At 57.5% G+C, this 25,725-nt stretch overlaps 4 protein-coding genes across 8 annotated transcripts in view; 1 reads left to right on the top strand and 3 right to left on the bottom strand.

The window, feature by feature from the left end:
• Positions 1 to 287: 287 nt before the first annotated feature.
• ATG9A (autophagy related 9A) lies at positions 288 to 10,494 on the bottom strand. The gene is made up of 14 exons (XM_066190123.1): positions 10,327 to 10,494; positions 10,052 to 10,094; positions 8,671 to 8,736; positions 8,213 to 8,374; positions 7,968 to 8,109; positions 6,303 to 7,051; positions 5,815 to 5,968; positions 5,415 to 5,594; positions 4,385 to 4,630; positions 3,874 to 4,094; positions 3,335 to 3,452; positions 2,939 to 3,161; positions 2,654 to 2,796; positions 288 to 2,547 (listed from the first exon to the last, which is right to left on the bottom strand). The coding sequence occupies exons 1-14, from the start codon at positions 10,427 to 10,429 to the stop codon at positions 2,542 to 2,544; spliced, it is 2,556 nt and encodes an 851-aa protein (XP_066046220.1). The 5' UTR covers positions 10,430 to 10,494; the 3' UTR covers positions 288 to 2,541.
• A 231-nt stretch (positions 10,495 to 10,725) lies between these two features.
• The window catches only part of LOC136293389 (serine/threonine-protein kinase 16-like), a 15,282-nt gene continuing 282 nt past the window's right edge, over positions 10,726 to 25,725 (top strand). The window contains exons 1-22 of one of the 5 annotated variants that reach the window (XM_066190117.1): positions 10,727 to 11,101; positions 11,393 to 11,502; positions 11,889 to 11,991; positions 12,391 to 12,575; positions 12,654 to 12,695; positions 12,852 to 12,967; positions 13,073 to 13,226; positions 13,438 to 13,660; positions 13,837 to 13,938; positions 14,102 to 14,281; positions 14,380 to 14,487; positions 14,902 to 15,166; positions 15,631 to 15,742; positions 15,852 to 16,019; positions 16,122 to 16,192; positions 20,482 to 20,619; positions 24,327 to 24,546; positions 24,619 to 24,752; positions 24,827 to 24,947; positions 25,022 to 25,117; positions 25,187 to 25,308; positions 25,397 to 25,725. The exon at positions 25,397 to 25,725 is cut by the window's right edge and continues 282 nt beyond it. In XM_066190117.1, coding sequence (XP_066046214.1) covers positions 10,981 to 11,101; positions 11,393 to 11,502; positions 11,889 to 11,991; positions 12,391 to 12,575; positions 12,654 to 12,695; positions 12,852 to 12,967; positions 13,073 to 13,226; positions 13,438 to 13,660; positions 13,837 to 13,938; positions 14,102 to 14,281; positions 14,380 to 14,487; positions 14,902 to 15,166; positions 15,631 to 15,742; positions 15,852 to 16,019; positions 16,122 to 16,192; positions 20,482 to 20,619; positions 24,327 to 24,546; positions 24,619 to 24,752; positions 24,827 to 24,947; positions 25,022 to 25,117; positions 25,187 to 25,308; positions 25,397 to 25,535 — 3,030 coding nt within the window. In that variant the 5' untranslated portion in view covers positions 10,727 to 10,980 and the 3' untranslated portion in view covers positions 25,536 to 25,725. Of the gene's footprint in view, positions 11,102 to 11,392; positions 11,503 to 11,888; positions 11,992 to 12,390; positions 12,576 to 12,653; positions 12,968 to 13,072; positions 13,227 to 13,437; positions 13,661 to 13,836; positions 13,939 to 14,101; positions 14,282 to 14,379; positions 14,488 to 14,901; positions 15,167 to 15,630; positions 15,743 to 15,851; positions 16,020 to 16,121; positions 16,193 to 20,481; positions 20,620 to 22,645; positions 23,581 to 24,326; positions 24,547 to 24,618; positions 24,753 to 24,826; positions 24,948 to 25,021; positions 25,118 to 25,186; positions 25,309 to 25,396 lie in introns of those variants that run through there. The other 4 variants (XM_066190119.1, XM_066190116.1, XM_066190118.1 and 1 more) reach the window with 4 other exon arrangements.
• GLB1L (galactosidase beta 1 like) lies at positions 17,580 to 20,007 on the bottom strand. The gene is made up of 8 exons (XM_066190122.1): positions 19,881 to 20,007; positions 19,461 to 19,579; positions 19,271 to 19,345; positions 19,103 to 19,192; positions 18,857 to 18,970; positions 18,438 to 18,569; positions 17,892 to 18,107; positions 17,580 to 17,814 (listed from the first exon to the last, which is right to left on the bottom strand). Exons 1-8 carry the CDS (start codon positions 19,915 to 19,917, stop codon positions 17,596 to 17,598), a joined length of 1,002 nt encoding a protein of 333 aa, XP_066046219.1. The 5' UTR covers positions 19,918 to 20,007; the 3' UTR covers positions 17,580 to 17,595.
• LOC136293047 (beta-galactosidase-like) lies at positions 20,859 to 22,921 on the bottom strand. The gene is made up of 6 exons (XM_066189307.1): positions 22,765 to 22,921; positions 22,176 to 22,348; positions 21,671 to 21,863; positions 21,415 to 21,475; positions 21,054 to 21,148; positions 20,859 to 20,903 (listed from the first exon to the last, which is right to left on the bottom strand). The coding sequence occupies exons 1-6, from the start codon at positions 22,879 to 22,881 to the stop codon at positions 20,859 to 20,861; spliced, it is 684 nt and encodes a 227-aa protein (XP_066045404.1). The 5' UTR covers positions 22,882 to 22,921.

Raw genomic sequence — 25,725 nt, 5'->3', positions numbered from 1 at the left:
CCCCGCTCTCGCTAATCGCCACCGCCAGCCCGGCCCTGCGGTGCCGCGATAGCCCCTGGAACGCCTGCGGGGCCTCCCGCCACAGAGGTCAAGCAGGACGGGGCACTGCCCTCACGGGGATGAATATAGCCCCGGCCTCCTCCTGCGGCTGCGACTACGCTCCTGGGAGCTCCCAGTGCCGCTGGAGCAGCCGGCAGGCTCCTCCCAGCCTTCTGCTGCCATCGCAGGCCAGGCCCAGGTGAACTGCACGGTACCACAGAGCGAAGGGAGACTCGGACACAGGCAGGGATGATACACCCCATCTTTATTAGACGGCTATACAGCTGTACAGCGAGGGCACGAGGGTATGATACCACACTCCGCAGGGACCCCCGTGCCCACACATCTCAGGAGGAGATGAAGAAGAGTGGCTCGCCATGCACACGGGACACTTGACACAAGCAAAACATGCGGCAAAGACTTGGGCCTGCTGTGCCTGGCCTCTCCCTCCTGCCAGCCCAGGGAAAGATCCAGAGATTGCCCCTGCCCCAGGGCACTGCCTCCAGCCATCCGTTCAGCTGTACAGACCAGCAGCAACTCAATTAGGAAGCCCAGATGCAGTGTCCCATAGGCCCAGAGGGGAGGCAGCAGCCTGGGCACCAATAGAAGCCACTGGAAACTGGGTTCCTGGGAGATTTGCTTTCTGCTCTCTTTCACCAAGCCATGACAGCCCCAAGCTGAAGCTGCTGTGAAGTAGTTGCAGCCACTTCTCCATGGAAGGACTCCAGCAGCACCCAGGCTCACAGAGTCCTGACCCCAGCACTGAAGAGCTGATCTCCACACTGAGCTCTGCTTTTGAACACTGTTTGATCTCATACAGACCCCAGAGCATAGCCCCAGCCCTCCCCATGGCAACAAGGAGCCTGCTACCCCTAAGAGCCTACCCCTGTGCAAGCCCCCTGGCTCTGCTCATGCCCAGGCTACCCAGGTGCAGAAGTGCTGGCAGCAGGTGGCTTAGAGCTGTCCCAGGTTCAAAGGGCAGAGGGCAATAACCCTGGCAGGAGAAGAGGGATGGCCCTGGACTCCAGAGACAGCAGAGGAGGATGTGCAGTGCTCGCAGAGCGCATGGCAAAAGCAAGCAACCCCTGCCAGAGGCAAGGGGAATGGAAAAGTCGTGGGCAGGAGTTAGCTGGGATGCAATTCCCCAGAAGCTGCAAAAAGACGGAAAACAGGATAGGGGGAAGGTCTTGTCTGAGGCCACACTGCACAGCTGGGATCCTGATTCCCCACCACCATCCCAGGCCTGGACTGAGGTGTGCCTCTCCCTTCTGGGTTCAGAATGCCCCTCCTTGCTCTGCCAGGCATGAGACAGCTGCATGGTATATGGTCTCCACAGCAGCTGAAACCATGTTGTAAGCAAAAGGAACGTTTCAGGAGGAAAGGAGGAGCTGGGAACCTCTGAAAAAGATTTAAGATAACCCGCAGCCTTTGCCAGGGAAGAGGAAAGGCCCAGTTCCACAAGAACAGCTGCATCAGGAAGACAGAACCCAACACAACAGCACCTGGCCATGGGGAAAAAGGCCTTTTTTGTGCCTGGAGAATATGAAACAACACACAGAGCACAAGACCAAGTTGGGCTCTGAGAGGGCAGTGAGCACTCCTGGAAGATGCCAGGCTGCTCCACACTGGGGTCTCTTTGGCAATGCAGGAGAGCTCACGAGTGGCCCACATCCCATGGGTGCCGTACATGGGGAATATGTTGCTTCCCTGGCAGAGAGGCATCACTCCAATGACCCTTTCTTGTATGCAGGGAATGGGCCAGCTGTCATGAGTCAGGGAAGAGCTGCAACATCCTCGGATCGAACCAGAGCTGTTCCCACAAGTCTATATTCCACCTGTACTCATACCAGCAGCAGCAACCAGGGCCCATCCCTCTGCAGGCTGCTGGGACAGAGGGGTGGGTTCCAGCCCCACTGTTGTCCTGCTCTGGGCTAAGAGGCACAACACTGGTTCTCTCTGGGGGGACTAACGTGATCCTAGGCACCTTCTCAGGGCTGCAGGCAGGGCAGTGTGGTGCTACAGGCTGAGCTAGACCACCCTCAACAACTCCTGCCCTCATTTTGGTGGCAGGTCACAGCTTCGGGTGAACACCTGGATGGAACTGATCCCACCTCACATCTCTTTGAAGAGCAGCTGCTGCTGCCACCTCCAAACCAGTCCACCAGCAGCTCCTCACTGCTAGTCCTGTCACATCAGCTTCCACAGGCTCTGCAGAGATCCTCTGACATGGACAACACAGATGTGAACACAGACACAGGTATGTACTCACACACGCATTCACCCCACAAGTCAGAGTGGCCTTGACTTGACACATGGCTGGACACAGCCACAGCAAAGGTGCTGTGCCGCAGCAAAGACGCTGGCCTGGCAGTTTTGTCTCTTCAGCAATTGATGGCAACAAAATGTCCACTCAGGACAGGAGAAGAATTAAGCCGATGCCACATCCTGCTGTCCAGGTGGCTTCCAATCTGCAAGCCCCATGAAATCCCCCAGTCTACCAGGCTATACCTGCAAGACAGAGAGAGAATATGGCAGCTACAGGGAGCAGCTGCCAGCACCCCAACCTGGCATCAGTGTACACCCTGCCCCTCTCAGCCACAGCCATCACCCTTACCTTGTGGATCTGTGGCGGAAGCTCGTCCTCTGAGCTCTCCTCTGGCACGGGCTCTGGGTGCCTCGCTGACTGCCCGTCCTCAGCCCAGCCTCCCAGAGGAAGGCGGGAGAAATGTGATGGGGCTCTGTGCACTGTGCCTGGATCTGCAAGAGAGGCAAGGAATTAGATCAGCTTCTTGGGGGACTGCCAGCGCCTAGCAGCAGGCAGGCTGCTGGTGCCAGTCGATAAAGGGCATAGGTTACAGAGCTCTGACCTGAACTCAGACCTCTGTCCTGGCTCCCATACCTGTGATGCCACCATATCGTCGCTGGAAACCAGTCTGCAGTGTGGCTGTCTCCTCGGCAGGCTGCCGTGGTGAGGAGAAGGGGTAGCTGGCAGAGCGAGGAATGGGGACAGGGCCACCCCGCTGAGCATCCAGCTCTTCGTGGGCACTCTCCCCACTCTCGTCACTCTCTCGTCGGTGCCAAGTGTGCCGCTCGGGCTCCAGCTGGGCATGCTGCTTGTGCAACTGCAGACCAAAACATGAGTGACTCAGCTGTGTGGGAGAAACCAGATGCCCAAACACACCCTCTCCACAGCACTGCGTAACACACTGGTTTTCTCATCACAATGGAGAGGGCAGCCCAGTCCTGCTGGCCTTGCTCCATGCCCCTCTGGCCAGCCCAGCTCTGGGTTGCTCACCTCGTGCATGTAGAGTGCGTGAAGACTCATCTCAGTCGAGGCATACTCCGACAGGATCATGCTCTGCAGTTGACCCTCCCAGGCGCTGCTCCCCGAGCTCACGGTCCTTGCATCAGCACTGCCACGGGACACACCAGTAATGTTTGCTGCCCAGGTGTCCCCACACTGCCCAGCCTCTCTCCACTCTAATGTCAGGCAAACAGAGATCTGCTCCTGAACTGGGTATGAAGAGGCCCTTTGCAGCAGCTCCCAAAATACACAAGCTCTGCTATGGCACTGCCCCTTCCCTGCACTGGGGTCTCTCACCACTGTGGTACCTACAGGAGAACAATAAGACCCTGACGCTATCTTTTGGGGCCAGCCTTAGCACCTGGCACCTAGGTCATAGACCTGACTCTAACTCTGCTTGTGAATGTCCCTTGCTGCCCAGGCTGCAGAGATAAATGCCACCATACATCTAGGACAACAGGATGGCATTTGGTCAAAGGATAAAAGAATGTCCAAGGTGTCTGGCTGCCCTTCTCCAGCCAGCAGCTTACCCTGAGGCTGTCATGGCACTGGCGCCACGTGGCTGGGCTCCCTCTCCATCCCTTCCCGATGCCTGGAAGCCACTGGAAGGCTGCTGGGCAGACTGGAGTGGGGAGAAGGAACGCAGAGCCGAGGCCACTTCTGAGAGATGGCGGGAAGCCTGTCCATCCCGGCTCATGTGGAAGCCCAGTGCTGAGGAGCCCGCTATCACATTGGCAATTAGGCTGTGAGGCTGCAGAGTTGAAAGAGAAAGAGTTACTGTCCTGTGCAGAGCTAAAGAACTGATCCCACCAGACACACAGAGCTGGGCTATCTAGGCCCCTCTCCCACCTCACAAGGCTCTACAACAGCCTGTTACCTTCTCTAGAAACCCAGAAGTGTCCCAGATAGTGCTGATCTACCACATTTTCATTCCCAGATACATCCCAGGCAAGGGCAAAATTACCCAGAGGGCCTGATGATGAATTTGCCAGCATGTAGCAAGCACCCCAAGAACAACCCACACGCCCTGAGCCTGGGCACCTCTGACTCCGACTGCAGGGACTGGATGGAGCTGAAGAGGGCATTTTCAGGGAGCACAGCCTGCTGAGCCAGTGCCACACTGCTGTCCCGGTGCACCCGCTCCTTCAGGAAGCCGATGAAGGCTGTGCTCTCGCGGGGTGGCTGCCACTTGGGGTTGGTGATGGCAAAGTGCATGAGGGACAGCTCCGTCTTGCCATCCTCAGCCTGCTGGTAAATGGAGGCCTCTGTCTTTCCTGCTGACATCCACTGTGGACAAAACAGGTAATGAGAGACAGGTCTGGTTTACAACCCTGCCAGCCCTGGGAATCCTGAAATCAGTCCGGGCAAAGCACACAACACTCAGCCCATGCAAGGCCATGGCTCCCTGTGTAGCAGGTGCTACACCTGAAGTCTCCATGCTCATTCAGCCATCTCAGTCTGGAGAAGCAACAAGCAAAGTGTGTTCCACCTCCATCCCAGAACATGAATTGCTGCAAGGAACTGGGGAGCTGTCATACAGACAGGAAAAATTACAGTCAACAAATGACTCTTCTTAAAAGCTTCCTGCCTCAATGAGTTCACTTCCTTCCTCATTCATGACTGTGTCTTTAGAAAGTCTTTCCCTAGACAAGTAACCTAAATTCCCAGGCACACAAAACAGATGGACCCCTTTTCCCTCCATCAGAGATTTTGCATAATGGAAAATGCTTTCCATTTCCTCTAGACTGCTTGTCTCCTGAGCACAAGCAGATCGGCTTCTTAGTGGTCAGGCTTTCTAAATGTCCCCACTCCACTCTCCTGAGGACACGGAACCCTTGACTGTGATATCAGGTAATGACATCAAAGAAATTACACGGCCTGATTCCCGAAGGATGTGGTCAATAATCACAGCTGGGCCACAAGAGCCATCTGGAGCTGGTGACCTGTGTTGCCAAACCCAGACACCCTACCGAGAGGTGGGTGGCTGGGCTGTGGGCTGCCACAAGTGGGGAGTTTGGGCCTCTCATGGGTCTAAAGGACCAGACATGGTGGTGGGCAGCCCAGGACCTACCGCAGGGTGGCCGTGCTGGCGCACGTCCATCTGGGCAAAGGAGCAGGTGTCACCCACACCCACCACCTCCACGGTGAAGTTACGGAAGAAGTCAACAATGTCCAAGGACTTGGGCCGCAGGCAGATGATGAGGATCAAGGGGGTAATGATGGGACTCAGTAGCTCCTCCAGGATGAAGACCTGAGCACAGAGATGATGGATTCAGCGCAAACTTGAGGGTCAAAAAACCCACAATCCCAAAACAGACCCCAGAGGCAGCCCTCCATCTTCTGGGGCAGGGTATATCTGAGAATGCTGCCTTGTTCATCTATGAGCCCAGGAGCTGTTGAGCTCTCCAGCCCCTTCTCCCTCCTGCAGGGATGGGTGCAAGTCCCCAGCCCCACAGTTAAGCCAAGCTCACCGCTTTGTACTGGAAGAGCTGGGCAAACTCATCCCTAGTCTCGTAGCGGTGGGCATTGCCTTGCCAGTGGTCAGGCATGTAGTGGATGTGTGCCAGGATGACTCGCAGCAGCTGCTCTGGGCAAAAGACCAGGTGTTGGTCAGGGATGAAAGACCTGCAGGACAGGAATGGGAAACATCACAGCATTACACCTCAGTTCTTGGGAGATGTCATCTTGGGAGGGCAGGGTGACTGGCCCATACCCCCATACCACAGCTCTACCTGAAACCTTATGACCAGACCAGCCCCGCATACCATACAACCACTGCAGCCAGGATCACTACTATCCCGTTTCTCCAGCCTGGTCCTGCCTCTCCCTAGCCGTGCCCCTCATTCACACAGATTCGCATCCGTTTCCAAGCAAGGAGCATGTTCACATGGATTGCTGCCAGCCCCACTGCTCCCTACAGCACTGCCAGAAGCACGGGGGCAGCACAGACCCACCTCACCTGCACACCGTGATGCCCACCCCGAGCAGGGTGACCGTGGTTAGAACGTGCTCGACCGCAAGCACATCCTCATCATAGATGGTGAGAGCGATGAGCACAGCCAGGATGGAGCCAGCAAAGAAGGCCACGTTCTTGGCCACGATGGTGAGAAGCGGGGAGATGAAGCAGTTCATGTACTTGGAAGCTGGCTTGTACCCCTTGCTGAGGCGCGAGTGTAGTTCGTGATCCAGCTCATTGAAGTGACGGAGGTAACAGCGGCCATAGAGAGACCAGCAGCGGGCACCCAGGCTGCCCGGCTCCCGCTTCAGGATCTCCGTGTAGCTGAAGAAAGCATAGAGGATCTGCCAGATGAGGATGAGGGGGCAGAGAAGGAAGTTAGCAATGCCAATCCAGAGGATGCGAGTGCTGAGCTTCTCAGCCAGCTCCAGGCGGTTCCCGGCCCGCTTGTATTCAGCCTTCAGGCTCCACTCGTTCTCAAAGAGGGAGCCAGGACCCCAGAAGAAGATGAGCTCAAAGTTGTACTTGAGCCCACGCGTGTAGAAGACTGTGTCTCCCAGCAGGGGCAGACGGAAGCGGATGGGCAGCAATGACTTGTTCACCATGGCCACCATGTAGTTCTTGAAGCGGAGGATGCGGTGATAGATGTCCAGCTCTGTCAGCTCCTTCTTGTGGATACAGATCTGGTGCTCCTTCTGGATCTGCACAATGCGGGCCTGCACCTCCTGCCAGGTGTAGTAGGGCAGGGTGGACTGGAAGGTGGACAAGCAGCAAAATTAGGAGCAAGAAATATCCAGGGACAGCAGCCAAGCTGAATCCATTGAAGTATTAGGTCCCAGCACACCCCTCAGGGTGCTGACAACGTGTATGCAACACCAGGACATGTGGCACCTGCTGGCACCACTTCAGCCTGCAGCAGGCAAACCCCACACCTTGCCTTGGTGCCCTTTACCCCCTAGATTAGAACAGATGACTATTTCCCAGCCACTCATGCACCAGCTTCCTTGGAGGCATAAACACACGTCCAGGCTTCCATGAGTCCTCCCAGAGCTACCATTTGGAGTCAGCAGGGAGAAACAAACACGAAAGGGACTTAAGCAGTGTCCCAGAGGGAGCCCATGGAAAAACTGGAGACAAACCAAGCCTTTTGGCTCATCCCACCTTTCTCAAGACACTTTCTTTCTCCAAAGGATGCGCACATGCCTTATCATGTTGTTCATCAGAGCAAGTACTCTGGACTAGGATGTCTGCAAGCCTCAAACCCCATCTGTGTCACACTGATCTCCTGTGTGACCTTCAAAACTAAGTAGTTCCAAGTGTCCCAAGTAAACAAGGAAGCCAAGGTTGTCCACACCCCAGGGAGGTATGAGGATATCCTCACTTTTGCCTTTTCTGTGGAAGGCATCACAGAAAAGGCCACCACTGAAGAGTACACATACTGGGTGGCATACGGCAGAGGCATGCGCCAGCAGGCAGAGAGGCAGACTGGGCAGAGAGGGGTTAACACGGAATAAACTGGCAGCTGGAGAAGAGGCTGAAAGGAGATCATGTGGCTATGGAGCAGAGGGAAGAGCACTCAGCCTGACTGAGGAGAGGCACGAATGCAAGTTGCAACCACCCAGAAAATGTCTCCCACGACCCTTGGCAGCCCCTGGCTCAGTGACTTACCATGGGGATCTTCAGGGCATTGATGTAGAAAGAGTGAATCTCCCAGTAGCAGCAAATGTTGTAGATAAATTTGACGAGTCGGTGGATCCAGAAAACCCCAGCTATCACCAGGATGCAGATGAGGAAGCTGTTTGCCTGGATTCTGCAAGCAAGAAGAGGCAAGCAGTGGGATACAGGCCCAGACAGGAATCCTGAGTGTTTAAGAAAACAAGAGCAGTGGCTAACATGCCCTCCACTGCCCCTACCTTGCACTGCAGACATTTGGAGGCAGGAAGGCATCTGGCAGAGTCACCTTAATGGGCTCGCTGGGATGCTGGCTGTGATTTAATGCTTTGTTGGCAAAGAGGATGTCATAATCAACACAGCTGATAAGAAATGTAGTGAACGCCACCACAAAGATGAACTGCCTGTGAAAAAAGAGAAGTACTGTGAGGGAATCACCCTACTGCTCCACCACAAAACATGAAACAGCCAGGGTCATTTGTCAGGGAGGTGCAATCCCACAGCCATGGCAGCGGGAACGCTCACAGGCAATGGTTCCTCAAAGTGAAATGCAAGTCTGGGGTATGAAAAACCCTGATGAAGGGGAGACAGGACAATTATGAAAGGAGCCCTTCCACCTACAGCTGCAAGTGCTTGGCAAGTGCCTGTGGCTGTTCCCCAGCAGCTGTCACAGCCACAGTAGAGGGGAATCTGCACTTACATGAGCTCAAAGATCTCTCCAATGAGCATGCAAGTGAAGCCATTCTTCTGATGCAGGTTATAAACGTGAAAGCTACAGTCAAGGAAAACAGCATGGACACTCTTCTCTGATGAAGGATGAAGAGGTTTCTCACCCACTGGTATTCCACAGCTCTTCAGCCAAGTCTCCACCACCAAGAGAAAATCTCTCCCACCCTTACTCATCAGCAAGTTGGTTCCCCACTGCAGAAGAACAAACTCTGCCCAAGTAAAGCACAGCTGGGGTAGAAGGACTTGGCTTTGTTCATGCTCTTTTCTTCCTGCACTTAACACCCATAGTGGGGGTCTGTTCAGTACAGAGCAGAAACTCAGCCTGCACTCAGCCTACACAACAGTGGATAGGGCAGGGCAGGACAAGACAGAGACAGACAAAAATGTGTTTAGTGGCACCTGGCACCTGCTCCCGATCCCAGCAATGTGGTCAGCATAACTAACACCATTTTATAAGGCAAGCAGCCCTTTTCTGTCACCGAGGGGGTCACCTATTAGTGGGTCACCCTTTCCAGTTATCAGGTCCTGTGAACCAAGTAGATAAATCAAACGGGTTTCTGCTTTCCCTCCCTATGGGCCTCAAGATTCCTGGGCACCAGACTGATTACTCTCTTCTGTGCTGTCCTTGAAGGTCCCAGGCACATAGCCAACCCAACAGAGGTGATGACCCCGTCATAAAAGAGGGTAGTATTAAGAGCACCCAGAGCACTACCCACAAAATCAGGGAGTTATAAATCCTAAGTGGGAATTTGTATCACAGCTGTTGGTGGACAGTGAGACCCAGGACCCCTCAGTAGCCAGAGATACCCCCATTGTCATCTGCTTTCTCAGAGGACTAAGTGAATTACTCAAATTCTTTTATGTGATTTTTGAGTCTACATTATGATGGTTATACTGATACAGCAAACCATATATTAAGATATGACCAGATCTGTAAAAAGACCAGATGATTAGAAACCACAAATTAAGAGATATGATACAATCCTGTTCTATGCTACTTATAAAGTTATACTACACTGATGCTGCCTACAGAAATCCTGTGCTACTCTGATTGTAAATATCACACTACCAATAAAATCTTGTTAAGAATATAAAGCATTAACTGTAATTACAACAGTACCATCGTCACTTTCCCAAGAATTTCTAGAAGCACCTGTAGGACGCTGTGTCAAGTGACAGCATCCCGAGGTTGTGGGGGTTCTGTCAGCCCCTCTGGAGCTGTGTAGTGTCCTACAGGAATGAGCTGACACTGCTCAAACTCCAAGTTACACAAAGCTTCATGTTTTCCTTGTACTTAGAGCCGGGAGGAGGGGGATACATCCCACCTGACCCTCGCCTTGCAAAAGGATATGCGAGAGAAGAAAAGGTCGAGGTTCTCGATGTGATGCCACGGAGCTGAAGGAAGAAGCGGCACAGGGTGAGGGGCCCTCAACACACCCACCCTTGGTGTTGTGACCAGCACAGCCTACCCCTTCCCCCGCTGCCCCCGGCACCCGAGGCCCCACACCAGTCCCGCAGCCGCCATCCCGGCTCCCTTTGGTGTCCAGCCTCTCCCCTACGTTCCCGGCCACTTCCGCACCCCGCCGCCGGCCAGGCCCCAACCCCCGGTGCCGGTGCCATCGCTCACACTTGGCGCCCTCGGGGACGTGGACGAGCAGGTCGCCGCCACCGGGGGGAGACTCGGTGGAGGAGCTCTCCAAGCGCTGGTACTGCGTCTCGAAGTGGGCCATGGCGGGGCCCCGCGCCGCCGGCGCCGACGCCGCCGCCGCCGCCACCGGCCCGGCGCGGCCCGGCCCGGCGCGGCCCGCTCGGCCCCGCCCGTGACTGGCGGGCACGGCGCCCAATGGTGAGCGGGGGGTGGGACGCGGGTGGCCAATGGGTGCACGGGGGACGGGCCCCGCGGCGGCGCGCGGGATGTGACGAGCGGTGCTTCCGGGCCGGGCGGCGGCGGCGGGGCGGGCACGGGGCACGGGGCACGGGGCACGGGGCACGGGGCACGGGGCACGGGGAGCCGTCCCGGGGGTCATGGGGGCGCAGCGGCTGGGACGGTGATGGGGGTGCAGCGGCTTGGGGAAGGGAGATCGCGCACTGGTCCCGGGCGCGGTGCGGGATTCCCTGGGCGGCGGCGGCGGCGGCGGCGGCGGCAGGGTCCCGGACGCAGTGAGAGCTCGGACGGGAGCAGAGCGGTGGACCCCGTGGGGCAGGTGTTGGGGCGGTCACTGGCTGGTGGTTCCCGACGGGAATTGTTCAGGCACTGTCCGGCCCGCTGGGAGCAGTAGCGATGCCGGAGAGCAGGTCTGTGTTTGAGGCCGCTCAGGACCCTGAACTCCTGCACGGGCTGACCCTTGTCACCGGAGTTGCTGCGGATGCGGGTGCTGCCGAGCCGGCACCTGTGAGCCACGGTGCGTGGGGCTCCGCGGGAACGGCGGGAGGGAAGTTATTTGACTTAGCTCGTGTCCACCACAGATTTGGTGTTCTCTCCGCAGCTCAGATCAGGTGATCAACCCGGAGCTTGGCCTTGGGAGCTACCTGGTGGGTGGGTAAATGGGCTTTTTTTGGTGACACCCCAAGGTTTCCGAAGCTCCTTCAACCATAGGTTTCTTTGGGTTGGCTGAGGAAAGACCGAGGAAGCTCCACTCCTTCCAGTGCAGCCTGCAGGGCTGCCTATGCACAGCCCTTCCTTGTTCTTCCAGAGAAACCTGCAGCACCCAGCTGTGAGGAAAAGGCCCGTGGGGTCACCGAGGTGCCAGAGAAGATGTGTTGCTTGACCTGTGGACAGGTGTTTGGGAGCCGGGAGGAGCAGGTGAGCAGGGCTGCGCAGTGTGAAGTGGGACTGGGGCTTGCATGACTGCTGGGATTCTGCTGTGGAAGCTCAGCCCCAGCATGGTGCAGCCCAGTGCTGGCTGTTTGCCCACTGCTCACAACCTATTGGGATCTCTCAAACCTTGTATGTTATCAGTTAAAAGTATCATTTACTGGAAGTAAAGGGTAGGTGCAGCACAGGTCTGTACTTGTTCAGGTTAACTGTTTCATGGGTAACTTCTTAATATACTGTGATTTTCCAGTCAGGACTGCTGAAGGAGCCCAGCATCATTTTAGCCCTTGGGGTCTGTCACCTCATGCCCTTTGGTGGTGATGGCTTTCATAGACCACCCAGATGCTGCCAGCTCATACTTTTTTGTTCCACAGACTGAGCACTACCGTCTTGACTGGCACCGCTTCAACCTGAAGCAGCGACTCCTGGGATGCCGGACACTGCCTGCTGAAGTGTTTGAGGAGAAAACCCGCACAGGTGAGGAGTTGGACTGTCTGCACTGGAGCCCAGGGGCTGTCAGCAACCTCACTGGGGCTCTTCTGTACAGGGATGAAGCCCTCTGCTAGCACAGGATCACTTTTTTCTGTTCCTGTGGGGTCTTCTCAGAGTCCAGCACTGCTCCTGCGCTGTTAGGATTTGTTACAGGGAGAAAGGGGTGTTTTAACTGAGCCCCTGACTAAGCATGTCAGAGGATCCAGAGCCCCAAACTCCTGTCTCCCCAGGTCACAGCCTGTTTGTGATGTGTAGGGTTATTTGACAGAACATTTCTGGGGTCGTGGGCACTCTGCAAGTGCCCTTGAAATCACCTACAGAGTTCTGGGGAGGCCGTTCATTAATCTTTGCTTTGTTTCACTGCATCTTTTCTTTTCCTTGCAGGTGATGTTTCCAGCATCTCAGGATCCGACTCGGATAGCTCTGATGTGAGCAGTGAGTCAGAGTTGCTGCCCTCTGTCAGTGACACTCCCCAGAGCTCCCAGATTCCCCGGTCCCACAAGGTGCTGCTCCGCAATGCAAAGGGCCAGCTCATCTCTGTGTACCGCTGCGTGCTGATCACTGGAAAGGCAAGTCACAGCCCAGCTTTTTGGGAGAGGGACTCCAGAAAAGTCGGTGGCACTGGAGTGTATGTATTTCTCTTACAGTCTCCTACCTCCTCTGATAGGAAGGGTGGACTCTGGTGCCAGGTTAGAGCCCCAGACATGTGGTGGCCTGTTATTTGGCTCTGGGGTGCTCCCAGAAACCTGCTTCTGGTGCTAGCAGAGAGGCTGGTCTTTGTCCTGGGGACAGCAAGAGGTAAGGAGGTAATGCCATTGGTGCTAGCAAGAGTGTCTGTGCATCAGGGTGACATTGAGGAGCCAGTGGAGCTGATAACATCACTGCAGAGCCTCAGTGCAAGCACATGCTGGGTTGTGCTGATGATGGGTGGCGGGCACTTCGCAGGAGCAGTGTTCCGGGGGTGAGTACAGGGGGATAATGGGATTGTCCCTCTGGGCACAGTCAGCTGGAGCTGCTTTTGCCATGCACACTAAGCTCCGTTGCTCATGCCTGCCCCTCTCTGCAGCCTGCAAGTGCAGGAGCACAAGACTTTCCACCGCTACACAGTGCGAGCACGGCGGGGCACAGCCCAGGGCCTTCGGGATGCCCAGACCCCAGGGTCAGCACCCAGATCGGCTGGGGCCTCCCTGCGCCGCTACAATGAGGCTGCACTGCTCAAGGTGAGGATGCACCACAGTGCTGGGCTCTTGGCAGGAAGAGTGGTTCTGGCTGCCTCTGACAGGTGGTACCACACTGCTACTGGAGGGCATGGCAGGGGCAATGGGCTCTGGAAAAGAGGCTACTTGATTCTGGATTTGTCCCTGCTCCAGAGCTATGTTTGCCCACATAGTGTGCTCAGGATCCCATATAAAGCTTCTCCTTTCTCCCCAGGATATTCAGGACCTCCTGGCAGCCTGGGCACAGCACCTGGACGAAGCTCAGCGCATCTTCCTCCGAGCCCCTCGTCACAACCGTGCGCTGCTCTTTGGTGGCAGGAACCCACCCCTGTCCCGAGGGGACCCTCGCATCTGCCACATCCCCCTCAGCACCCGCAGGGCCACACTGCGAGAGGTGCTGCGAGTCCACACCACACTGGCCAGCCTGCAGGTGTATGGTGAGTTGGACCAGCCCCTGTGCCTGTGGGTCAGGGCAGGTAGGGTGACATGATCCCTTGTGTATTAGAGGATGCTACCCTGTGGGGTGGAGGTGCTAGCTCTTCAGCCCTCAGTCCCTGGAGACATGGGGTGCTCCCTGTCCTCAGGCAATGATGGGAACACCCTTGCTGCCCAGGGAAGGACACACCACTGGAGGACATCACTGGGTCCCCCCAGAAGGTCTGGCAGAAGAGGCAGCAGAAGGAAGAGGTGGATCCCCTGCAGGAAGGCACAACTGGTGAGTTGAACCACGGAGGGAGACATGACTCTGAGGAAACAGGAGGGGTGCGTTGTTATGGCATGGGCCAGATTTGCAGCTTCAGAGTGTGACTGGACAGGAGAAAGACAGGGTGTTCTTGGCTGAGAGCTCCAAGTGATTAGTTGTTTGTGTGGGGCCTTAGCCCCAGTCTTATCACCCCCCTCAGCCCCAGAGGAGGAGGAGGAAGAGGAGGAAGAAAGCCCTGCAGGGGAACTGGAGACTGTGGAAGTGACATTGGAGACCTTGCACCTCCGGGAGTTCGAAGTGATGCCGAAGCGAAACCGCAAACGGAGGAAGAAGAAGGACAAGAAGGTGGAGAAAGGTGAGGAGGAAGAACTGGCAGGGGCAGTGTAGGAAGGCCATGGCTGGGGGATGCAGGCTGACCCTCACCCTCCTCCTCACTACGTGTTGCCTGTGCAGGGCCTTGTGCTGAAGAGACTGGATACCAGTATGGGCAGCCTGGCTTGGAGCCAGTGACGGAGCTGCAGAGGGAGGCTAAGGCTGGGCTGCTTCCCTGGAGCAATGGAGGTAAGTGGGGTTGGGAGCTGCGTTGGCTGGATGCCTGCTCCATTTACCAGTGCCTTTTCAGTGGGGTGAAGAGCACATTGTCATGCAGGTGCCCAGAACAGCTGGGTTTGAGAAGTCTTTAGTACAGTCACGTGCCTTTGAGTGAGCTGTGTGTTTGGAGCCAAGGGGGCCAGGCAGCACCTAGCTAAGCCAGGTATTCTGGGGGGATTGGAGCGGATCTTACTTCAGGAGAGGTCTTGGCGGCTGCCAACAGTGCCTAGCAATGCCATAGCCACAGACTCTGAAGGTGCTGGCGATCCTGCAGTACCCAAATCCGACTAGCAAGCTGATGCATTGCGTGTGTTCCCTAGTCAGATCAGAGTGCTGTTCTGCCCGGTCTGCCCATCAGACTTCTCTCCTGTTCTTCCCTCACAGGAGACCCTCAGACTCAGCTCTGCAATTCTCTATTCACTGCCTGCAAGACAGGGGATGTGCGGACACTGCGGCATCTCCTGGGTGTGCCAGAGAACGGGGACCTGCCAGGGGACAGTGAGGATGGGGAATCTCTGGATACGGCCCGCTCCTTGCTGAACCAGCCCATGGATGAGCGGGGCTGCACCCTGCTTCATGTGGCAGCACGGGCTGGCAAGGCTGAGGCTGTGTGTCTGCTGCTGGAGGCGGGGGCAGACCCTGCCCTCAGGTATGGCTGCAGAGCACCCAGTGGTTCACAACCCTGACTGTGAGAGTCCAGTGACTCACGCCTGTCTCAGCCACAGGAAATTGGTGCCACTCTTATCCTGGGACAGCCAGTATTGCTCTCTATGACCTGGGACATCTGGGATTTTTATGGGAGGCCTAGGAGCTGAACCACCCTTCTCTTTGCCTGCCTGGTCTGGCATGGCAGCAGGAGGGCAGTGCACCCAGTTTTATTGGTCAGCAGTTCCAAGGGTCAGGATGAGACAAAAGCCCCATGCAGGGGCTTCGAGAGGCAAAAAGGATTTGGAGGATTATGGTATAGGAATAAGGAACTTTTTCCTCCTTGGCTATGATACCATGGCCAGCAGTACACAGTGCTCATCCCTGGGGAGTCTCTGAGCTCACAGCCCAGCGGGATGCAGACAGTAAGATGGCAGTGTGAGTGATCTGATCTCCCTTGTCTTACAGGGACAGGGAGGAGAGGACCCCATACTGCGTCTCTGCTGACAGACTGACCCGCAACGCCTTCCGCAAGTTCATGGTGGACCATCCGGACAAGTACGACTACAACCGTGCCAAGGTGGGTGCCTGCCCTCTGCCCTGGCCGGCAGGGGGACCGCAGAGCAAAGCTCTCCTTTCCCACTTGTGCCATTGCCCCAGGCTCAGTGGGAGATGCTGCCTGCCCTCAGGTGCCAGGGCCCCTGACAGAGGAGATGGAGGCCAAGAAGCTGGAGAAGAAGCGGGCACAGAAAGCCCAGCGGAAGCAAAGGGAGCAAGCACAGCGAGAGGAGCAGCGGCGTTGGGAGCAGGAGCAGGAAAACAAGCAGCAGTTTGCAGCCCTGTCTGACAGGGAGAAGGTGAGGATTGGGAAGGGGATCTAGCCTGGAGAGGGCAGGGGTGATGTGGTGAGCACAGCAGCTCTCAGGGCCTGCAGGGGCTGAGCTGTCTCTGTTCCCTAGAGGGCCCTGGCTGCTGAGCGGAGGTTGGCTGCACAGCTGCAGGACACTGGCACAACTCTTGCCAACATCAGGTAACCATCCCAGCAGCATGGCTCTGAAGACAAATTCTCCCATGTCAGCACAGCTGTTCCCTGCCTTTCTTGCTCCAGTTCTTGTTTCTCAGTCCAAAGCTATTCCTGCCCACTCAATTCCCAATAGTGCCTGTGTAAAAGTTTCCTCCTTTTCTTGCCCTGCTCCCCCTCCTTTTGCTAAGAATGACTTGGTCTACTTACAGCCAGATCTACAGCAAGCCAGTGCCCCAGCTGCTCCTGTGTCCCTGTTTACTTTCCTTTGCCACCCCACCAGGTTTGTTGGCAGCCAGCACTCCCCATGCTTATCATGGCAGGGACTTTAAAACCTTAATAGGGTCAAGTCCCTCCATGTTCATTCTGCCACAAAGTACCTCACATCATGCTCCGACAGGGCATCTCCCCCTGACCAGGCTGTTGGGTGTGCACGCCAGTCCTGTGAGACCAGAGGAGCCCCAGCTCCCTCATGCCGTTGGTGTCTTGTGTCACAGTCCAGGCAGGAAATCCTTTCCTCTTCCAACTCTTCTGCAAGTGTCCCCTTTGCTCAGGGCCAGCTCTGCTCTTTCCTGCAGCCGCTGCTGGCAGTGTGGAGAGTCTCTGCTGGGCCGGATCCCTTTCCATTACCTCGACTTCTCCTTCTGTTCCACGGCCTGCCTGCAGACCCACCGCCGGGCCCAGGCTGGCCGCACCTAATGCTGCAGACTGCTGCCACCTGCCAAGGACCAGTGTGGTTGGAACATGGCTGAGCACTGCCTGTGCAGCAAGGGAGAACCTGTGGAGTAGTGATGGTGAGAGTGACTGAGCTGGCCATGTCACTCTGCAGGGCACCTCTGGCAAGGCTCTGGGCATGAATGTCACTCTGGGTGGTGACTCTGGCAAAGTTAATAACTGAGAGGTTTCCATGTGCTACTGTGAGGGGCTGGGACTGTTCAGTGGCCTGGCTCCAGCCACGGGTCATGCTGCCAGCTTTTCTCATGGCTATCTCATAAGTTGCTGTCTGTAGGTGTAAGGACAGATCCTGACACATACAGACCCTCCAGCCCTGAGCCACCTGCAGCCATGCTTGGGGACACCCTCCAGGCTGTGCTTTTATCTCTTCTCGCTGACATCAGCATCTCAGCCTTCGACTTAGCAACTACATCTTCCACCTACATTGTCAATAAAGAGGTGCCTTGACCCCCGGGCTGTGGGGGGAGTCAGCATGGTCACTGGAACTATTTGGGATGAGTGTGGCATTGACATGCAAATCAAGCTCAATCCTGGGTCCATTACTCATTAGCACAGGCCCTGCCTATCCCCAGAGGTCTACGCCAGGACCTGTGCTACTTTCATTAGCCCTTGTGCTTCATCAGCCCCCTGTCACCTCCCCCACTCCAGTGAGAGGCAAGGCCAGTGCTCAGCAGTGTTTACTGTGTGGCCATGGTGCTGCAGCCAAGTGTCCTGTTGTAAAGGGGTCGGTCAAGGAAGAGTAAGACAGGAGTGGGAGGTGCCCCTTCTAGCTCCAGCACTGTAATGTTGTTGGGGAGGCCAACGTGCAGCACTGAGCCAGGTACAAAGAGGGTCTGCTGGGGCCCACGATGGGTCCAGTACCGGCCCAAGTTGAAGCCATTTATCCACAGCAGTCCCTGGAAGATGATGGAGATGGGACTGAGCTGTGTCCTGCTTCACTCTTATCCCATTTCCCAGTTATGCACTGCCTTACCTTACTCCAACCTGGGAATTTCACAAAGGTGTCCCAGGCAATGCCAGGTGTCTCAAAGGTCCCAGTGTAGAAGGCTGGCCCCACTCTGCCCCCACTGTTTGTTTTTGGCAGGGCAGTGTGGGGCCAGCCCTGTTGGACTGCAGTGTCTATGGCCAGGGGATAGATCAGCCAGTTGCTGAGAGGCCTGGAGTTCAGTGAGAGGTTTCCCAGCAAGCCCTGAGATGGAACAGGAGGGGAAATGAAGCAGCAGTATCTGCCATAGTCAGGACACTTGGCAACTCCAGGGAATGTCCCCCTTGCAGCAGTGAAGGTGGGATGGGATCCCATGCTAAGGAGCAAAGGGCCCTGGCAGCTGTGGCAGCATAAGTGGGAGAGGGGTGCCGGTCTTTGAGCCCTTTCCTGGCAGGTTTTGAGATCAACCAGGGAGCAGGACTGAGATTGGCCCCACCAAGGCTGGACTCTGTCTCAGGTGGCAGTAGAGAGGGTGTTTGGTCACGTGAGTTGCCAGGCCATCCCCTCTGGAGCCTCAGGGCCCTCTCCCCTTACCTTGAAGTCACTGGTGTTGGCCCCAAAGCTGATCCTGCCCATGTTCTCCAGGAGTATGTCCAGGGTGTCCCCTGCCCTGCCTGTTACATGCAGTGTTGTCTGTCTGTCCCGCTCCAGTGTTCCCTGGTACTCCTAAAGCCACAAGGTCAGTGCTGCTGGCCCATGTTCAGATTCCACCACCCCCAACACTGCCAGCAGGCACATAGCATCCTGCTGCCCGCCCCACCAGAGCCAGGGCTGCTCTCTGCCCCCAAACAAGGGGGCAAATTTGGGCCCAAGAGCCACCCCACAAAGGCTCAGTATGGCTTTTGGCACCCTGACTGTCCCCAAGACTGTGGCATGGCACAGCCCCATTGCCAGCAGGTTGCACAGCCCTCTGGAACACTGTCGCAGGGACTGGTGTGCTCCCATAGCCTCACCTTCTGCAGCATCACGTAGCCACGGTCACAGATGCTGTGGGGTGGAGCGCCCAGCGTGGCTGGATCTGGAACATCACAGGGGAGCTGTGTGTGGTACAACACAAAGCCATGGACCTGCAGGACACAGTGCAGTGGCACAGGAAGGGAAATGGAGCTGGAAGTGAGCTCTGCTCCTCTGCTCCAGAGCCAAGGCCAGGCAGACAGGAGCATCTCCTCAAGTGTCCACGACTACACCCAGCCTCTCACCTGCTTTAGAGCCTCAAAGGTGAGAGGGAACTGGCTCTGGATGGGCCCAGAGGGGCACAGCACATCCAAGACATCCAGGAGGTCAGCATACTGCAAAGAGAGGGATGGGTGCTGGGCAGTTGAGCAGTGTCACGTTGGGGCACTACAGCCTTTGGGATAGGCACTCACCTTCTGCAGGGCCACCCAGCCATAGGCATACTTGGGGGTCGCAGGTGGCATCGGACCAACTGGCAGAGGCTGGAACTGAACAGCAGACTATCAGCTGCCCCCCATGGCAGGCAGGGAGATGTCCCTTGCTCTACTGGTACTCAAGCAGCCGAGCCCAGTACTGTCCCCTTATTTCTGCCACGTTCATTACCTTGCTGATGACCGTGCGAATGGCAAACAGCTTCTCAGTGGGGTCTCCTGCCTCCGAGAGGGGGGCATCATAGTCATAGCTGGTGGTCACTGGTTTGTACTGGTCCTTGTAGTCAGCACCTGGCCAAGGAAGTGATGTGAGCTGGAGGAAGGGTCTCTGGCACAGCCCAGGGCACGGAGCCCAGCCCCAGGCTGGCTGCAGTGCAATGTGGGGGGCATGACCCAGAACTGTGAGCCCCTGCATAGGCATGAAAGGAGTCCCTAGGAGAAGACAAGCTTGGGTTCAAGGGCCCTTGGCTATGTGTCAACCTGCCCCATGGGACAGAACAAGAGCCTGAAGCAGGCTTCTCAGGGATGGCCAAGGAAAGCCCCCCCAGCCCTGCAGTGTCCCCCTCCCTCCCTAGGGAAATGCTCTACTCACCACTCCAGTAGGCAAAATTCGTCCCTCCATGGAACATGTACCTATGATACACCCCAGAGAGCCTGGTCAGCAACCCAGAGACCCAGCAGGGGCTCACCAGGCACTGCCCCTCCCCTCTGGCACCCACAGTCCCTGCTGGCCTGATCCCTGTGGGATGAAGGCAAGAGGTGATGCCCACTCCCCTGGTGGCTGTGCCCTCTGCCAGCCGGCTACTTGCATGTTGATGCTGGCTCCCAGCTGCAGCATGTCCTCCAGCCCCCGGGCCACCCACGCGGCACTGGTGCTGGCATGTGCCTCGCCCCAGTAGTCCAGCCAACCTGTGTAGTACTCAGAGTTTACCTGGAGGAGAAAGGGATTGTCACCTGCAGCCTGGGCCCAGCACCCCTCTTTGCCTCACTGCCTGATGCCTCTGCCTCCTCAAGGCTGACACGGGTCAGTCCCCCCACAGCACCCATGCCAAACTCACCAGGGGCCCTTTGGGTTCCACACGACGCTGGGCACCAAATGCCTCTGTCACATTAGATCCTGTGGAGGTGGAGAGAGGGAGGTTTGAGCAGGACAGAGAAGGGACCCACATCCTCTCTCCTCCTCCTCCCCACAGGGATACCTGGGCCAAAGTCAACGGTGGCATAGAGCCCCTGCAGCGTGCCATAGCGCAGCTCCTCCGCCCGTGCGCTGTCGGTGGTGAAGAGCAGCACCTCGCTCCCCAGCAGTGCCCGAAAGGAGCCCAGCAGGTGCCGTAGGTATCCAGAGTCACAGGCATAGTAGCTCCCATATTCATTCTCCACCTGCAAGCAGGGCAGGGACTGGTACACAGTATGCACATGGCAGGGCTGCAGACAGGTGCCACTGCCCACTGGGATGAGCGCCAACCTCCCCGCTTTCCTCTGGACATCACCAGATGTTCTGACAACCCCCAGGTGGGTCCTGAGCATAACCTTCCAGTCCCACCACGAGCTCCAGCTCTGTCAGCATCCCTCAAACCACAGCTGTGGTGATGGCAAGTACCTCAGATTTCCAGCCCTTGGATTTAGATCCAGGTCAAGAAGTTGGGAGGGATTTATATGAGCTTTTCTGGGTAAGGTCATTGTGTAGGGGATACTGGTGGCTTTTTGGGGCACATCCAAAGATGACACAGAGTGGGGCACGGGGCTGGGCCTCACAGCACCTTACCTGCACACTGATGATGTTCCCTCCCTGCTGGTAGAGGCGTGGCTTGATCTTGGGCAGCAGGATATGGAGCCAGGAGTCCACAGCTGCCAGGTAGGCTGGAGGGACAGAGGCAGGGCAGGGGCCAGCTGCAGCATCCACCCCAGCCCATATGCAGCCAGCCTGCCAGGAGGAAGACACAGCAGGCGGGGCAGGATCAGGCGAGATGGGGAACTGGAGGTGCGGTACCAACTATGGGCCTCTCAAAGGATGGATGATGATGGGAAAGACCACGCAGGCAGAGCTGGCAGGTGTGTGGAGACAATGCCAGAACTGGCACCAGACTGTAAGGACATGGTGGCCAGAGTCCTGTGCTGAGCCTTACCAGGGTTGGAAGTGCGCAGGTTGCTATCTGGTTTCCACAGCAGCCAGGCAGGCAAGCCACCCTGGAGAAACACACATGGCAGAGAGGGAGGCAGAGAAACTGCTCAGCAGCCTGAGCCTGCACAGAGCTGAAATCAGCCAGTGCAATGCTAGTGCTTGTCACCAGCACAGCATGTGGCCTGTGGGGCAGGAGCCTGGGCACAGTGGGTATGGCACTGGAGTCAGTGGGACAGCCAGAAGGGCCAACCCTACTGTGCCCTTGTCAGACCACCTGTGCCAGGCTGGTGCCTGGGGCTCACCATCTCCCACTCTGCACAGATGTAGGGCCCTGGCCGCAGGATCACCAGAAGTCCCAGCTCAGCTGTCAGGTCCAGGAAGGCTTCCACATCCCGGTTCCCACTGAAGTCATAAACTCCTGGCAGTGTCTCATGGTAGTTCCAGGGGACGTAGCTGGGGTGAGAGGAAAGATCAGCACGCAGGGGCCAAGGACACCCCAGCATGACAGGGAACCATCCCACCAGCTGGTCCCTCTGCTTCTGGGAGTTGGCCTGCAGCCTGAGTGTGGCAACTCAGGCTGGACTGGAACTAGCTCACACTCATGCTTGTGTGTGGCAGGGGTGACCTGGAGGGTCACAGACAAGTGCAAGTGTTGTTCCTTGCTCCCTGTGGTCAGACAAACACCCTTGTCTCTGTTCCTACTGATCCCAGAAACCCCGTGGTGGCTGTGGGCTGTACACTGTCAGGGCTACCGCCATGGCTTACACCTGCACAGTGCTGAGTCCGCTCATGTACATCTTGAGCAGCCGGTCCCTCCAGGCAGGGCGCGGGACGCGGGCGTAATGGATGCTGCCTGAGATGTAGCGGAAAAGGGCACCGTCCTTGCGGAAGCAGTTATTTTCATAGTCCAGCTGGAAGGAGCGTGCCGAAGGGAAGGCCTGCAAGAAAGGGGCAGAGCTGGAGGGCTGCAGAATCTCCCCGAGCCCAGCCATCCCTTCCTATGCTTCCTGAGGCAGTCACTGATGGGGCTGGTTCTTGGAGGAGCCCTCCCCCGAAGTCTGGGTACCAAACTGTCCTTCTGGGAGAGCAGGAGCTGAGCCTCCCCGCTAATAAAACACCCGGCGGCTGAGCTGGGGGCATTTGCGGGGACGAGTGCTGCTGGGGTGGGTGCTGCGAGGGCAGGGAAGGAGCTGGGAATGCAAGCGAGGACATTGGATTGCTGCAGGAGGGAGCTATACCATGACGAGAAGGGAGACGGATCGGGAAGTAAGACAGATTCCGGAGGCGTCCCACGGGCTCCTCCACAGCTCAGTCCTATGCGCTTCTCCCAGACTTTCCACCCTTGATTGCTAACCTGCGTGTGCAGGAGCCCCGCTGCCAGCAGCAGGGCGAGAGCCGGCAGCCCCATCGTCGCCGGGTGCTCGGCAGGCCCGGGACAGGGGACGAAGGTGGACGTGGCCATCATCATCATGTGATCCGAGAAGGATGTTGGCCAGTACCCGGCGCTTCCTTCTCCCGGTCCCAAGTGCAGGCAGCTGCAACAGCTAGGGCGGGACCATGGGAAATGGGTGGGCGGCTCCGACCCTCCACGTCTGGCCAGTCGCGCATCAGCCTCCGCAAAGCCCACCCCAGCAGGGGATGCAGACGGCACAACCCCGCCCGAGCCAGCTCCGGCCGGCGGGCACACCCCTGGGCCCAGTGGGATGGTGACAATCAAAGTGAGGGGGAAAGGAGCCTCATAAAAGTATCACCACCAGGCGTATAACAAAAGTATCACCCTTCCGCTTTGCTCAGCCCGCTGTTCCATCAGAGAAGTTGTGATGGAAAGCTGGGCTGTAGCTCTGATCGGAGGGTTGCTGCTGGATGAGGGAAAGGAAAACGCCCCCGGGCCAAGTGCTAGAGCTGGTGACAGAGCTGGTGACAGGGGTGTCAGGAGGTGCTGCAGGACAGGACGAGCCCGCTGCAAAGAGGAGGGATCGCACATCCCGACCGCCGCGGGACCAGGCTGCGGGAGGCGGCGGCGCCCCGCCTGCCGGGTGACGCGGCGGGTGACGCGCGGCGGCGGGCGATGACGCGGACGGGCGATGGGGCAGACGCTGTGCGTCTGCTCCCGCGGCACCGTCAGCCTGGGGGGAGCGCGGTACCTCCTGCTCCACCGCCTGGCAGAGGGGTGCGCGGCGGGCTGGGGCGCGGCGGGCTCGGGCGGGGGGTACCCGTGCTCCGGGAGGGATGCTCGGGCAAGGGGGTTCTCGGACCGAGGGCGTGCTCGGGCATGGGGGGGTTGCTTGGGCACGGGAGTGCTTGTGTATGGAGGATGCTCGGGCATGGGAGATGCGCGGGCCTGGGAGTGCTTGTACAAGGCGACTGTGCTTGGGTGTGGGGAGCATGCTTGAGCGCGGGGGTGATTGTGCGTGGGAGGTGATTCGGCATTGGGGTGATGCTCTGGCATGGGGAGATGCTTAGGCATGGCGGGTGATTGTGCATGAGGACATGCTTGGGCATGGGGGTGGCACTCAGGTACGGGATGTTCGGGCAGGGTGGGGAGATGCTTGAGCTCAGGTCATCTTGGGGCTTGGGCAAGTACCTGGGCTTGGTGAGGGATGATGCTTCAGCATAGGGGGTGCTTGTGCCTGACAGATGAGTCTCATGCTGAGTGACACGGAGGGGTTGGTCATTCGCAGAAGTGGGTGCTTGGAGCCGTGGCAGTGGGGATGATTGGGTCAGTGGGGCTGTTCACACAGAGAGGGGATGCTTTGGGTTCCTGGCGGGATCCTGCGAGGTGGGGGGATGTGCATATCTGGGGAATTCATGCTGCTCTCTGTCCCCCTCCCCTGAGTGCTCATAGGTGAGACTAGGCACAAGGCCCCAGCATGGATGTCACAGCCCCCAGCCCATGCTATTCTTGACTCCCTGCAGGGGCTTCAGCTATGTGGACCTGGTGGAGGGGCTGCGGGATGGGCGCTTCTATGCCCTGAAGCGCATCCTGTGCCACGACAAGGAAGACCGCCAGGCTGCCCTGCACGAGGTGGAGATGCACGGCCTCTTCGACCACCCCAACATCCTGCGCCTGGTGGCCCACTGCATGGTGGAGAAGGGTGCCAAGCACGAGGCCTGGCTTCTCCTGCCCTATGTGAAGGTGAGGGGGGCTTTCCTGGCTGCCCCACCACCCCAGGAGCAGCAGTGGTGACCAGCTGCTTGTGTTTGCCAGGGGGGAACCCTCTGGAGAGAGGTGGAAGCACTGCGAGAGAAAGGGACCTTCATGCCAGAGCAGCGGATCCTCCACATCCTCCATGGGATCTGCCGTGGGCTGCAAGCCATCCACAGCAAGGGCTATGCACACAGGTGAGGGGTGGCAGCACTGGCTGGGGGGATTGGCAGGGGCCCCAGTGGGCATTCAGTGATGTCTGTCCCCACAGGGACCTCAAGCCCACCAATGTGCTGCTGGATGAGGATGACCAGCCTGTGCTGATGGACCTGGGCTCCATGAACCAAGCTCGCATCGAAGTCAACAGCTCTCGGGAGGCCATGGCTGTGCAGGTGGGTGGCCTGGGATGTCACCCCACAAGCCTGTCCCTGCTCCAGTCCCTTCATCTCTATCTTCCTCTCTGCAGGACTGGGCTGCCCAGCGCTGCACCATCTCCTACCGTGCCCCTGAGCTCTTCACAGTGCCGAGCCAGTGCATCATAGATGAGCGTACGGATATCTGGGTAAGGATCCAGCCCTCTGGCCCCCCCGCCCCACTGCTGCAGGGCTGCACTAACACCACCATGCTCCAGTCCTTAGGCTGTGTACTGTACTGCATGATGTTTGGAGAGGGCCCCTATGATGCTGTCTTCCAGAAGGGTGACAGTGTGGCTCTGGCGGTTCAGAACCCCCTCACGTTGCCCTCCACACCCAGGTGAGGGGCTGGGGAGAGTGACCCTCTTCCTGGGTGGCCCCCTGTCCTGTGCATCACATGGATCCTCCCCTTGCTGTCTTTCTTCTAGGTACTCGGCTGCCTTGCAACGCCTGCTCTTCTCCATGATGACAGTGAATCTCCAGGAGAGACCCAGCATAAATGAAATCCTCCACCAGCTAGAGGGGCTGCAGCCTGCACCAGCGGGACAGGACACCACACAGATCTGAGCCAATCCCCTCCCAGTGGTGACACATCCTGAGGCTGAGCCAGGGGAAAAGCAGCTGCCTTAATCCCTGCTGCCCTGCAGACCTGTTGCAGAGGGGATTGATGCCCTGAGAGAGAGCTGCTGCTCTGTGCTGGAGATGTGTTGGATTTGGAGTGTTCTGTGCCCTGGATGCTGCTGCCTGGGCCTTGGTC

The sequence above is a fragment of the Chamaea fasciata genome, unplaced genomic scaffold (genome assembly GCF_029207755.1).
Source record: "Chamaea fasciata isolate MVZ Bird 193981 ecotype frontalis unplaced genomic scaffold, bChaFas1.0.hap1 SCAF_8, whole genome shotgun sequence".
Classification (NCBI taxonomy): domain Eukaryota; kingdom Metazoa; phylum Chordata; class Aves; order Passeriformes; family Sylviidae; genus Chamaea; species Chamaea fasciata.
Note: the sequence above shows the minus strand (reverse complement) of the source record. Positions and strands in the feature narration are given on the sequence as shown.